Genomic DNA, 14,138 nt, shown 5'->3' with positions numbered 1-14,138 from the left:
CACCATGCCTGTGATGTCAACGCAACAGCCGACATGCTTACACACACACACACACACACAGACACACGCAGTCCAGCAGTTTGTCCTGCGCAACATGTTGACACAGCTTCGCAGCCATAGTATGCAAAAAAAACAAAAAAACAAAGCTCAGTCACTTTCTGCTGATGTGAATTGAATTTAAAACGCATCGAAATGGCTAAACGCGTGTTGCACTACACGTGTTGTAATTCCATTTCTGGAAAGAAAGAGAAAAAAACGACAACTTTCGCTTTCTATTTGAGATTAAAGTTCATGCACAACACTTCACACAACTGCAGTAACAGTCTGACACCTTAACGTGCGAGTGAATGTGCGCGCCCGTTTTCCCGAGTCCTTCTCAGCCACATTGCACTTCCAGACTTTCCACTTGGCTTCCCTAATTGAATGTCTTGGCTGGTTTTCCTTGCAGATGGGTGCAGCATCGGGAGCGCCGTGCACTCCGTTACTATTGCTCTCAGGCACTTCGCACTGGGTGTAGACCCCACCGCAGCCTACTGGGATTTTGACCTGCTGGATGGACACGGTGGCTGGAGGGCAGAGGGCTGCCACATAACCGGCTCCGGGGGCAACACGACCACCATTCATTGCACCCATCACAATAACTTTGCTGTGCTAATGGTGAGTAGTCTTGTGGTATACCAGTGTCATTCACCATGACCCCCCCCCCCTCCCCACACACACACACTGCTTATAGGGCCTATAATGGACCAAATGCATCTTCTTTTTTTCACCATGGAATAGACGGGAGTCACGTGTTTTAAGAGGCACTTGATGCGGGGACCTTTTTTTTTTTTTTTTTTTTAAAGGCGTCTTTTATTGTTGCTCCTCAGCAGATGGGGGAAAAGGATTTGTCAAATGCGCCACGGGATCTATTGGCTTTGGAATAGGATATGCGCCACGCTAAACGCCCCCCCCCCCCCCCCTCACACTCACACACACGCACACAAACAACACACACACACACACACGCACGCACACACGCACACTATATCCTGGAAATGAGAAGTTGCGTGTGTTGTAGCTATAGTCTGCCACCCTTTTTTCTTTTCCTTCTTCCAAAAAGCAGCACAGCAGCTGAAATAGAAGCTCGGCTCAGGAGAAGGAGCGCCCTGTCAGGAGCTATTCGCCTCCGAGCGCATGTGGTGTGCTAATTGGCCATCGGCGAGCAAAAATAAAAAAAAAAAAAAAAATAACAAGAACCAAATGGACTGTAAAGCCGAGCGTCGTTCATCTGTGTCGCTCGAGTTGGTCTCGACGCCGCCGAGATGCCTTCTTCTCCTTCCTCCTCCTCTTCTCCTCCTGACGACGTCCCCGTGTTCAAATTGATTTCATGAGGATAATACCAAAAGCGCAATGGCATCGCATCGCCCAGTCGCTCCATAGAGCCGCTGCGCAGCCTGCCTGGTCCGCTTCTTTTTTTCTTTTTTTTTCTCTTTTTTTTTTTTTTTTTTTTGGATGAAAAGAAATCCTCCGGATGTTTACCGAAGAGTGGGATTCGTTAGACTGGGAGGTCAGTTCCTTAGCAGAGCATGGCAAAGTGTTAGTGCTTGAGATGTCGATGCTTTCCGAGTTGCCTTTTTACCTGCATATTTCATGAAGCCGCTGTTCAATTCCGTTGTGTGTGGAAATAATCGGGCTCGAGAGGGAGAAAAAAAAAAAGCCGCATAGGAATGAGAAAGAGTGGGATAGAGCTGGGTGGGGGGGGGGGAGCGGCATAGAAAAACGGCATGGGGTGCTCTGGGGGAGAGAGTGGGGTGTCTGTGGAGAATACTAAGCTGTTGTCAGACGGAGAGCAGATGTCAGATTGTCATTGCGCATGGGTTTTTCTATCCAACGCGGGGCTGTTGGGGAGGCGCGCCGTCAACGGGCACCTTGTGGCTGTCGGGCTAAAGCGAAATCGGCCCCTTCGTCACACCTACCCGGCAGCAGATTACTGATTTGAACTTCCACACACCTCCGATAAGCAGAAGCCAGGTAGTCATAGCGATGGTGGAAAGCCGTCACCGGAATGTTCACATTCACATCACATGCTCTGAAGCCAACGTTTGCGCCGGGGATTGCGCGTCTGCTAATGCAGTCACCACACCCGCCTGGTCTCTGCAGTGCCCGAGAAAAGGACCCTTTTTTAAGGACATGTGACATCATTCTCCTGTGTATGACCCTTGCAGCAGTTTCATAGGGAGGCTTCTGCAAGTACTAAACCTGTTGCATAATTTCTTCATGTCAAATGGAGAGTTGCCTATTACTGTCTGGCTGCAAGTTTTTTAAAAATTACAGTATGCACAAGGAAGGCGCCTCCAGCCATCAGTGAAGCTCTCCTTTGACACGAGTTCCAAATGAGAGCACTGAAATAACAGTAATGCTGCGTAACAAGTTACCAAAGTCTCCATATACGAGCAAAGTTTGACATCTGAGCTGCTATGACAATGGTCCAAAAGGCATTTTCTGAGTGCGAAGCATGCTTTGTGTCCTGATTTCAGCAGTCCCATCAGTATTTCCTCTAGCTGTGTCACCTTGCTTGCTTCTAACATGATACAGCTGATTTCCCCCTTAGATAGTCTGTCTGCAAAATACAGTGTAAGAATCCATCTCATGGTGCAGCTGTGATGTTGAGCTAACTGACAGAGGGTTAGCCACGAAGCACGACCGCTTTGAAAGATGAACAATGCAACAAATTCCAAAATAATTTCAAAGGATATGTGGATGCACTGAATGCATTTCAGTAGGCAATGGAAATCCAATTCCTGTTGATCTAGACCCTTTCAAAGTCAGTTCTTATGAGGCGTGTGTGTGTGTGTGTGTGTGTGTGTGTGTGTGTGTGTGTGTGTGTGGAGATGATTAGTCTACAAATAGCATGACAAACCAATACAATTTGTCCCCAGGGACTGAGGTTTGGAATATAGGAAAGCACTTTAATGAGGATCTTTTTGACTTGGCTCAGAAAGAATTACATGGTAGAGTATCTCCCCTCCCCCCCCCCCGGCTTTGTGATCAGAATGCCAAATTAACCCGACTTGGGATGGAATGTGTCGGGAAAAACTTGACAGCAAAGCTTTTGTTCGGCCTTATTTTCACACTGTCCCTGCCGTGGATTTGGAAGCTCAGTAGGCGTATATAAATGCATCTTTTAGTTTTTCCTCGCATATGAAGGCAGGTCAATGACTGACCTGGCCCTCAGTGATAGAGGTTGTCTCAGTTGCGGGTCAGGTATTGAATGACAGCGTGCCTTTGTTTAGGATTTTTTTTGCACTGAGCTGAAGTTGAGTGGCCGTTCCAGATTTCAGCACCGGGGACAGTTCCCTGTCTTCCTCCTCATGTCCCGCCTCCTCCTCAGCAGCCCCGTGTCTGTCTGAAGGGAGGGCTGACTCACTCATATACAGCAATGCAGCCCCATCATCTGTCTTCATCTCAGTGACAAGTCTCAAACAACCCCCCCTCAAACCCCATTTCCCCCCCCTCCAAAAGACACACCAATGTTCTGCATTTACACTGTGTACTGTGTTCTTACTGTTTCAGTAGAGGCTAATTCTGTTTTATTTATGTATTCATTGACGAGATAGCGTAGATGAAGTAGTTCCTGCATTTGATTTGCTGCAACGCTCCAGACTGTTTAATATGCAGGAGCAGACCTTTAGAACGAGAGACACACGGAGGGGGTGGCTGGCTTTTTTGTAAGTATCCAATCGTAACAAAGGCCCTAAGGCCATGGTCCAATAAGGGAAGAGCTGTGTAGATGTGTATTCCCATACACTGTAAACAGAAGGGCTCCTCTAGGGATACTGTACATCTGCATCCCAGTTACAGTAGAGCAGGTGTTAGGTAAACATGGTACAGCCTCATACAGAGTGTGGATGTAGTGGGTATTGGTGATGATGGTTTGCAGGGAAAAGAGTTTGATTAATCCAGTGGTGGGAGACATATTTAGATTATATACCCCACGTCAGACGGTTCTAGCCTCTCCGCTCCACCATTAATTTCCTCCTGACACCTGGTTGGGCTTTACCCTGCTTATACCATGGTCACATGCCATATACATTGTTTTAAGAACATTCATTCATATTTTTTAATGCGTTTTACAATAAAATCTAAAGTTTTTCTAACAATAACTCAGTTTACCTGGCTAATGCTGATGGTTTGACTAACACCAGGTAGGCCGGCACGATTAACCATTATAAAATTGGGATCTCGATTCACCCCGTTTATTTTTAAATACCTTCGATTTAAAAAAAAAAAATTGGAATGACTTGACTTGTGACTGTGATGATGCTTAACTTGCCAAAAAAAAAATCTGTTTGGTACTGCCAATTTGTTTTGTTTTTTCATGGTCAAAAAAAAATGTTATAAACCTAATTTAAATGAAATTATATCTAATTTTTGTGTTAAAAAAGCAGGAATTATGAATCATTTTGACTAATAAGATCAGATGATGTTCATGGATAATCACAGACAGTTAATGTTTTTTTTTTATGGATAGTCATGGACGGTTAAGTCAGAATAATGCTGTAAAATTGAATAAAACACCCAAAAGTAGTGAGCTGATCCTCAATATGACTTGTGAAGGGCAGTTTAAGGAACCATCCATCCTTCTTTGTTATTTTTGGGCTGAAAAACAAAACACATTTCTGCTTGTTTTGTTTTATATAATCTTTGAAAACGGCTCAAATTTGACCCGAGGACAACAGGAAGGTTAATGTCAAACCATTGCTTTTTTTTTGCATTGACAGCTGTCCCCTATACTAGGCTATTGACTTCAATAAATCTGCCCCGCAAATGGAGCAGAACTGACAGCCTGTTATAGTCTTTTTTTATAAAACAATATTATGAAAATGTGGCCCACTGACCTCGCTTCTCATTCTGAGAGTAGTCCCGTGGTCTCAGGAGTGTCTGCTGTTTTAAACCCATCAAACAGACCACAACTCACTTGTCTTTGCTGCTGCACCTCCGCCTTGAACCAAACCAACCAAGACCGGATCCCATCTTGATACATTAGTTCTGATTGGCTGAGCCTTCTGCAGACTCCTTACCAGTGTGACATTACTGCTGAGTGCTGGAGCTGACCACAAGATCTTATCGCAAGAACAAAACGCAGCAGACTGTGAGAATCCATCCGTGCGTTCTCCCTTCTCCTGATGACTGTGGGACTAATCAGGCCGCACTTTACAAACAATATTTCAGCTTTACTTTGTTTCTTTTTGATGCAGCACGTTTATTGCCTTCTCAATGCCTTTAATTGTCACTCAAGAGGTAGTAACTTGGTGGGAAGGAAGGAATAATGGAAGGTAGAGGAGATAACATTAGAAAGCCTTCTGTGCTCCATTGGAGAGGAAACACCAATTGATTGTGATTGCTCTCTTTAAAAAACATCCTTTAAATAGAGTTGCTAACTCAAATTCAATCTACATTTGGTGCTTTCTCGTTGACCAATTATGGCTAATACACACATACTGTAAGTTGTGCAGGGTACGTGTTGCTAATTGCAAATAAGCTCTTGGCGACTTTCAGATCTTCTGTAGCTCAGACTCAGTGTTTTTCTTGTTTATTTCTCTTTTTGTTTTTTTTTCTCAGCATATGGCAGTCTCCGAGCTGTGTGTCCTCATTAGTCCTTTGTCCACATCTTTGCTCGAGGCGGACATGAAGAGAAAACAAGCCAGTTTTCATCGTTCGCCCACAAGCCAGCTCTGGCTCCGTCGGGGTTGAGACTTCATCCTCATGCTCTGGACTTTTCTGTCTCTGAGACATTTTTGTGCTAAAGGAGCTTTGGTGTGTGTGTTTAAGGAGATGAAGGGATGTACAGTGATAATGACGATGACCTGTTTAGATATGTAACCGCGTCTCTCCCAGGGTTCTGTTGGCATGTTCTGTTGATACGCATTGTAATGGGAGGAGGCGAGGGAAGGGGCGATGAAAGGCTGGGATATCAACAGAGTGGGCTGATGCACTGTGCTTGTGTATTGGCTGACAGTTGATTTAAAAGGGCACTATACAACATGCATCTCTTAGGCTTCATTGACACTACATTTTGGTTTATAAACCAATATAAAAACTAATTTTCTACAGAGAGTCCTTGGGCCCTATCTTGCATCCGGCGCAGCCCCACAGACCCACACAAGTGTCTTTGCTATTTTAATCCAGTCCAGTACCCACGTTTAAGTACAAAATGCACCTGCTCCCATCTTTGCTCCCATGGGCGTGCTGGTCTTACAGGGAGGTGTGTTTAGATGAATTGCGCCATCGACCAACAGAAACCTGGTCTACTTTCATTGTTATTTTAACACACAATTAGTAAAATGTGCAAAGGCTCGTGCACAGCTCGCACACACTATGCTTGTTACACACACACACACACACACACAGGGAAGCGCAGCAGCACACACACAGAATCAAAATTAAAATATTACGGTGCAAATCCACCATCATGATAGCAATGCACCAAGGTACAAACGGACCTGGCTGTTAAAGGGAATGGGAGATGCAAGATACAACCCTTTTGAACCATGCGTCCAGCAGAGGAACCCTTTTTTCCGCCGTCAAACTAGCAAAAGTGGATTTGGTCACGCCCTGAATGCCCCTGCGCCATGCGCTTCACAGCGTGCGCGTACATCGTTAAAACAGGGCTTGTTGTGTCAACACTACTCCGGCATTTCTGAGCTCCTACGATGGAGACATTTGGATGATTGGTTTGAAAATTCTGGGGTTGCTTTGTATTCTGGACGGGCACAAACAAAAGCCGGATTGACGTCAGTCAGTCCTATCAGTTAGGTAGGCTCCCATACCTTACAGTAACCGTTCCACCTTTCTGTCGGTCCAGGCTAATTAATTCCTGGTCTTATTTTCCCCACTGTTGTTCTTTCTCCAAAGTATATCCATACTTTCAACTTCTACATCCAGGATTTTCAACTACAGAGTAACGTCAGACAATCTGCTTGCTGTTTACACTGGCATGTGCAGGCCCAGTGTATACGAATGGTCATGTGATGTGCAATATGTGTTGTCAGACATGTAAATATGGACAGAGATTAGTTCTGCGACTGGAGCTTAGACTCTTGTGGACAGAGATCTTATTTGTCCCAAATGTTGCTTAAAAATGAAAACGTAGCAGCGTAGATGTAGCCTGAGACTCTGGAGGAAGGGAGTCAATTGGCAACTTTACTATGACAACAAGCCTCCAGGCTGAGAAATAATATACATACAGTAGATATGTGTTAATTAAGGTGCTGGTAGATGGATTTTGTTACCTTTAGACTAAGCCAGGCTAGCAGTTTCAAGTTTGTGCTAAGCTAAGCTAACCATCTGCTGGCTTTAGTTTCCTGTTTAACAAAACAGACATGAGAGCTGTTTTTGATGTTGAACTATTCCTTAAACATGATTTTTGGATAAAGAAGGTTGGGAATCATCCTCTTCATACTTGATAAATACTTTCCAAATGTGAAACAGGATTTTCTGTGGCTGCAGAGTAAACCCCAAATCTAACTGAAACTAACCAACCGCATTGCGTTACAGGACATAAGTAGTCAGTAATGCATAATGTGCGTTTGCGTTGGCGTCTTTGTCGTAATTAAGCAGCTTGAGCTAATTCTGAGAGTAAATGCTACTTATTTGCAGCCCACGTAGCATCAGCTACCTTTCACCCTTCATCTCACTTGCACTTGTTCCACACGTGGCAGCTGTCAGACGAGCACCAACCCACCTCCATCAGGCAGCCACGCAGCCGCCTCTAACCAGCCGCTGACTCAACCGCTTCCACTCTGGCTTAGCGTCGTGCTCTGCTGTGTGAACTTACCGCACATGAGTGGAGGTTTGGATTAGGTTAATATTTAATACTTGCACTCATGTTCCATTTGTGAACATTAACTTAAATTTGATGTCAGGCATGATTACTTTAGCACATGGGGATTGCTGTGTGTGTGTGTGTGTGTGTGTGTGTGTGTGTGTGTGTGTGTTTGTGCGCGCGCGCTGCACCCACATTCCCACTGCAGACTTTCTTCTGCCTCGGGGTGTTTGCTGACTGCAGATTTGCTGTGGTGTGAAAAGGGGAAGGGTCCGGCTCATCCAGCAGTTCCCGCTGCACTCTCGTAACAGATTGCTGTTGGCTAATAACCTGACATGTGATGCATATTGTTTTCCCCCTGACTAATGAGTTCAGGGCTCACGGACCACCGTTTCTCTCCGACATCAACAGTTATGCCCTGGCATTGCTGGAGTGAGCCAGTACATAGCTATCAGGCCTCTTTACCTGACACTCTGTATTGGATGCTCTATTTCTAATGCAGTGTGCATACCTCTTTTAGCACGGGATACAGATTGCATTGCTTTAACCTATTGTTGTTCAATGTATGTATGCTTCTCAGCTAAGGGTATGACAGATTATAATAGTGCTGCTCGCAGCAGAAGCAGTTGTTGCACCTAATGTGTGTGTGTGTGTGCGTAAAGAACGTTAATAGGGTATTTGATGGTCTCATGGTTATGATGTTGTTTATATACAGTCACTGATTAAATAGCAGGGGAAACAAGAGTTGGGCAATATACCAATATTATATTGATATTGAAATATGAGACAAGAGATTGTCATAGATTTGGGATATTTTAATATTGTAATATGGCATAAGTAATGTATTTTCCTTGTTTTAAAGGCTGAATTACTGTAAAGTACCAGACTGTTGTAACTGTTATTATTTGCCTTTACCCACTTAATAATTATATCCACATAACTGATGATTATTTATTTAAAATGTCATTGTGTAAATATTTTGTGAAAGCCCCAATAGTCAACACTACAATATCTTTGCGGTATCTATATCGAGGTATTTGGTCAAAAATGTCTTGATATTTGATTTTCTCCATATCGCCCAGCCCTAGGGAAAACTATGTTGTTGTTTTTTAAAAGCAGACTTTATAAAAGATAATGATGTAGTTGCATTTTTTATTTGATTTTCAAGTCAAGATTATTTTTTATAGCAATACTGTGTGGACTCGCATGCATCTACTGCACCGTCCTATGATTACTCACGCATGATTCAAGTCAAACAGGTCCTGCTTGTCCTTTTTGCATGTGAAAGAGCCCATCTGACATACAGCACATGATTCATGTCCTGGAACGCTGTTGGTACACACATTCTCGACTAAACAGGACTCATCTGATCTGAAACTGTCCATGTTGTCCAAAAATGTCTGTCCCCCCACACACACACCCAACCCCACCCCCGCTCTTTCTAACCAGCTGTTCCCTAGTCGACAGTGCGACCCTCTGTGAACCCCGGAGACAGCTTGGTTGAAACCAGGGCATGCTGTGTACACAGGCTCTCTCTCTCTCTCTCTCTCTGTCTCTCTCTCTCTTTTTCTGTCTTTCTTCTTCCCCTCCCTCTGCCTCTGTTTGAGTTTCCGTCACTGGCTTTCAATTGGGTTGCTATATTCATGCGCTGCATTTAAACCGAACCGGACCGCAGCTCATTTGCATAATGCTGGGCAGTCTAGACAAACACATTAAGAGCTTATTTTTTCCTCTATTAGGGCATTGTAGAAAGTGATCCAGCCCTGTGGCTGGCTAGCTGGCATGTCCACCTCTGTTGTTAACCAAGACGGCAGCTCCCAGAATGCTCGCCTCTGCTCTGCCCCTCCATTTCCCTGCTGCTGCTGCTGCTGCTGCTAGGTCCTGATTAGCAAAAGTATATCAGCACAAAAACAGGAAAGGCCGAAGGTTAAAGGCGACCGTCATTTTCATGACAGACTTAGACAAATTAAGCTCTCGCAAGTACATCATGGCCTTTTCCGTCACAACCAATCATGATCACCATGACCTTTGACGTTTATCCTCATGACCATACCGCTTTGTTAAAGCACATTCTTCTCCTCGGCATACAAGGAGAGTACAGCCTTGCCCTGTGGTTATGTCTTTTTAAAATCTTCTGTAAGGGCATGGAGCTACTGCTGGTTGCTAGGCTTATAATTAGGGAGCAGCTATTGATGCAACGTGGCCCCCTTTGCACTCCTAGGGGGGAGATAAGGACAGCAGAAAATGAGACTTGCTTAATTTGAAGAGAGGAGCGATAACATGACAGGCGAATGGGGTATATCTTTAGGCAAGGTTTATTAAGATCCCTTCAGATTTATAGTCAGAGGTCTCACATATTTGATATGTTTTAGGATGTGATATCAATACATACATTTTCTGCTTTTGTGCAGGAAAGTATTCCATCATCGAGTACAGTGAGGCTACCAAGGATTTGTTAGATTAGACCCAACCTTGCAAATTGTTTATATCCAATCACAAACTGCAAGACCACCCGATGCTATCTGGCACGTCATTCCACAGACAGCAGTTCAACCTTGCATCTGTGCTCACTGATAGGACAAGACCAAGAAGTAGTAAGAACCATGCAACATGTAGGGCGCAGCCTTAAAGGTGCTATGACATGCTGCTTTTTGGATGGTTTTATAGGTAGTGGTTCCTCAATACCATATCTGAAGTGTCTTTCCTGAAATTCAGCCTTGTTGCAGAATTCCAGCCACTAGAGCCAGTCCCACAATGAGCCTTCCTTAGTATGTGCCATTTCTGTGTCTGTAGCTTTAATGCTATAGAGGAGAGAGGGGGGGGGGGGCAAGGTGGGGGTGTGGCCTCGACCAACTGCCATGCTTCGCTTGTTTGAAAGCCATGATGTCTGTCTCTCATGCATGGGCCAAATTCTCTGGGCGGGCAAAGCAGAGAAAGGGGAGGTAACCTTTCCCCTTATGACCTCATAAGGGCAAGTTTCCAGATTGGCCCATCTGAGCTTTCATTTTCTCAAAGGCAGAGCAGGATACCCAGGGCTTAGTTTACACCTATCGCCATTTCTAGCCACTGGGGGACTATAGGCAGGCTGGGAAAACTCATTTAAAAAAAACTCATAAAATGATTTTTTTATACCATGGGACCTTTAAATGATAATTCTGTTCTGATATTCTGTTTTTCTACAAATCCAATAAAAAGAGCCAAAACAACACTGTGTTTATCCTCCTAACAACTAATGTCTGTGTAGCCAAAGCCTGAGCCTCTGTGCCATAGAGCTCCATCGTTTTCCCAAAACTATTCAAACACATCGGTAAACTACACTGAGAGTAGGATTGGACGATATATCGATACGGCAATATATCGTTGTCCTCTTTCGTAAGATGTGATAATCAATACGCTGGTGCCAAATGCCGATATTTTAATTATGGTTTTGAATAGATTTCCCTGCTCCCAGCGTTGCTACTTCATGACTCCTCGAGGTGGCGTTCAACACATAAATGAGGGAAACTTGAACAGCCGAAGAGGAAGACGTTTTTAACGGGATGGTGGAATACAGTTTGAGGAAGTCCAAAGTCTGAACTCATAGCTCATTTTTAATTTACAGACTGAAAGTCTTGTGCTACAGAGTTGGACTTGCAGTGAATAAAGTGAAAAAAAACCTGCACTTAACCTTCGGGACTGACAGACAAGTTGTGGAAGTAGATTCATTCTGGTTTTGGTCTTTCATGGGATTTGTTGACAATGAGAAAAATACACCACATTGCCAGTGTTATCCTTGAAGGAGGATTGGAACTGGCCATTTTGCCTACTTGGAGCTTTAAAAGGGGATGGATCATACACCAACACGCCTGTAGCTATCATTCTGGACCATGAATTGGCCCATGGAAATGTTTGAAGAAGAAAAAACGGAAGAAATATGTAAGATTAGGCGTCAAACGTCAAATTTGTTTGCATAGCCCACTATAACATATACAGTATGTCTCACAGGACTTTACAGGCAACAAGGATTAACTCCTCAAACAGCCTCAGCACAGAAGAAAAAAAGGAAGAAACCTCAGGAGAGCCTATTCAAAGAGAGATTCCTCTTCTATGGACAGCTGGGTGTGCAACAGCTGCTGTAGGTGGATAATGGCTATTAAAAATGAACAGAACATTGTATCAGTAACACAGAAGAAACATAATATGCAACAATGGGATAATTTTGAACAATATAATCATAAAAATCTGGGATCTGATGCAAGAAGTCACATTTAAAGGAAAGGGTCCAGTGAAAATAGTCCATGACAAGTCCTATGTCAGTTCTTTAAATTGTTCCACGTCCAAGGTGCTGTCTGGGTGGGGTCAGTAGCTAGTTTGAAAGATGTCTAGATAGCTCTAATCTTTAGTCTTCAGAACACAACCACGTTCATTTGATGGATGGCAGTAGAGCTTATTTTAAAAGGAAATCTGCCCTTATTGGCTCGATCTTCCGTTTTGAGTGGCATTGCATCCTTAAGTGTTAGCTCCGTGTATCCATCATGGTATGACGTTGTGTGTACCGTTGCCATGCGTGTTTGACAGTATGGGTGAAGATATGTCTGAAAACATGTCTGCCAGAGTGAATTGCCCCTCCATAGACGGCAGCCTTTGTATTGCTGGGTGAGCGATGCGCTCTGGTATCAAAGGTGAAAACTAATCTGGCCGCTGAAATTCCCTCCTATTCCTGTCCTGACACGTTGCCTTTGCCTTACAAATGGCCCTAACAAGATGCAAACATGTAAATTGCTGGTGGAGGAGATGGTGCGTTGGCACTTAGGTCTAAATGGCACAGATAGCACAACTGTCAGATGGTAAAATGGAACTGGGCTGACATCACTCGGCAAGCAATCTGTATCTCAAAAATGGAGGAAAATTGCATTGCGGTTGGGGGATGGAGGGATGGGAAATAATGCCAAGGGAGAGATCGGAGTCAGAAGTACTATAGCTTTCTGGGCTGAATCTGTTCTTCTCTCTTCATCTGTCTTCAAGACTTTTTGTCTTTAACTATCTATCTTATCTCCCCTATCACCGCTTTGTAGAGTTGTCTCTTCTACAAGCTGTTTTCTGTTAGACGCACTGCATAACATATTCTCCAAGCATTTATTCTTTGCACAGTTGACTGCATTCATTCAAGGGCATCCCTCACTCCCTTCTTTCGCAGAAACCTCCTTCTCTGGGGGGCTAAATGCTACCACAGTTTGAGAACATGGCAGCAACAGTCTAGCACCGGGTACACTTCCTTACAAAGGTGTTTATGTTCTCTTTTCAGAGAGGTAGTGGCAAGACGCTATACCTGCAAACGTGCGCTGCGGTTTCTATGGTGATGCTTAGAAAAACATTACACAGTTGGTTTTTATCTAGTCAACTTAGAAGGGCTGTTAGAGGTTGGTACTGGAGAAAGAGAAAAGGCACATGGAAATGGTGGACAGCAACACACACACACACACACACACAGGCAAACTTATGCTTATTTTCCACTGAGACCTCCATTGCCAGAGAGCAATGCATCCTTTTAGAGAAGCTTTTTGCATGGTGGCTGGATACAGTGCATCCGGTCCTTCCGATGTCTTTACCTGGTAACAGAGCAGAATCTGTGGAGCGCCGCCCTATTCTCATCCATCGTCACGGGGAAAGAAATGGCATGTTTTGGTACAACCTATCGACCTGCAAGGAAACGAGGGAGCATGCCGTCTCAGGGACCTGAGAACAGAGCGTGAGCAGTGTGCGTAAGAGGCGTTTCTGGCATGTGTGTGTGTTCGTGAGCTAGGATTTGCCCTTCTGTGTGCTTCTGTCCATGCCTGTGACTACTGGTGTGTGTGTGTGTGTGTGTGTGTGTATGTGCACAGATGGACGCACGCATAGAGCCCCATCCATTGAGCATTCTCTGTTGTGTAGTGATTGGAAGAGATGAGTCACCCCACTCAGACAACACCTATCTCTATCTCTCCCTCTCATGCACACACACACACACACACACACACACACACACACACACACACACACACACACACACACACACACACACAGACACACACACACATGTGCAAAGATGATGAAAGACATGATGTGCTTGCTCACCCAGTCACTTGAAAACAAAACCCTGTTGAAGAGGTCCCAGCCTCTTTGCTCTACATTTTAAAACAATCTTCTCTCCGATTTGTTTTTATTGATTCATGTTTTCAGACTGAGGCGATGAAATGTTTTCTAACACAAATATGGAGGAGCAGGGTGGTGGCTTGGATCTAATGTTGGCGGTGAAAAATCTCAACAGGGTTGGGTTCCAACAAACATGGTTGGGTTCTAACAAATATCTTAC

At 44.2% G+C, this 14,138-nt stretch overlaps 1 protein-coding gene across 3 annotated transcripts in view; it reads left to right on the top strand.

Annotated features, from left to right (window-relative positions):
- The window catches only part of adgra1b (adhesion G protein-coupled receptor A1b), a 211,245-nt gene that overhangs the window by 137,706 nt on the left and 59,401 nt on the right, over nt 1-14,138 (top strand). For 2 of the 3 annotated variants that reach the window (XM_032541026.1, XM_032541029.1), the window contains exon 14: nt 449-657. The exons of the other annotated variant lie outside the window; for it this stretch is intronic. In XM_032541026.1, coding sequence (XP_032396917.1) covers nt 449-657 — 209 coding nt within the window. The remainder of the gene's footprint in view (nt 1-448; nt 658-14,138) is intronic. 3 annotated transcript variants of the gene reach the window in all.

Source organism: Etheostoma spectabile, chromosome 17 (assembly GCF_008692095.1).
Source record: "Etheostoma spectabile isolate EspeVRDwgs_2016 chromosome 17, UIUC_Espe_1.0, whole genome shotgun sequence".
Classification (NCBI taxonomy): domain Eukaryota; kingdom Metazoa; phylum Chordata; class Actinopteri; order Perciformes; family Percidae; genus Etheostoma; species Etheostoma spectabile.
The sequence above is the reverse complement of the archived record's forward strand: the minus strand, read 5'-3'. Positions and strand labels throughout refer to the sequence as shown.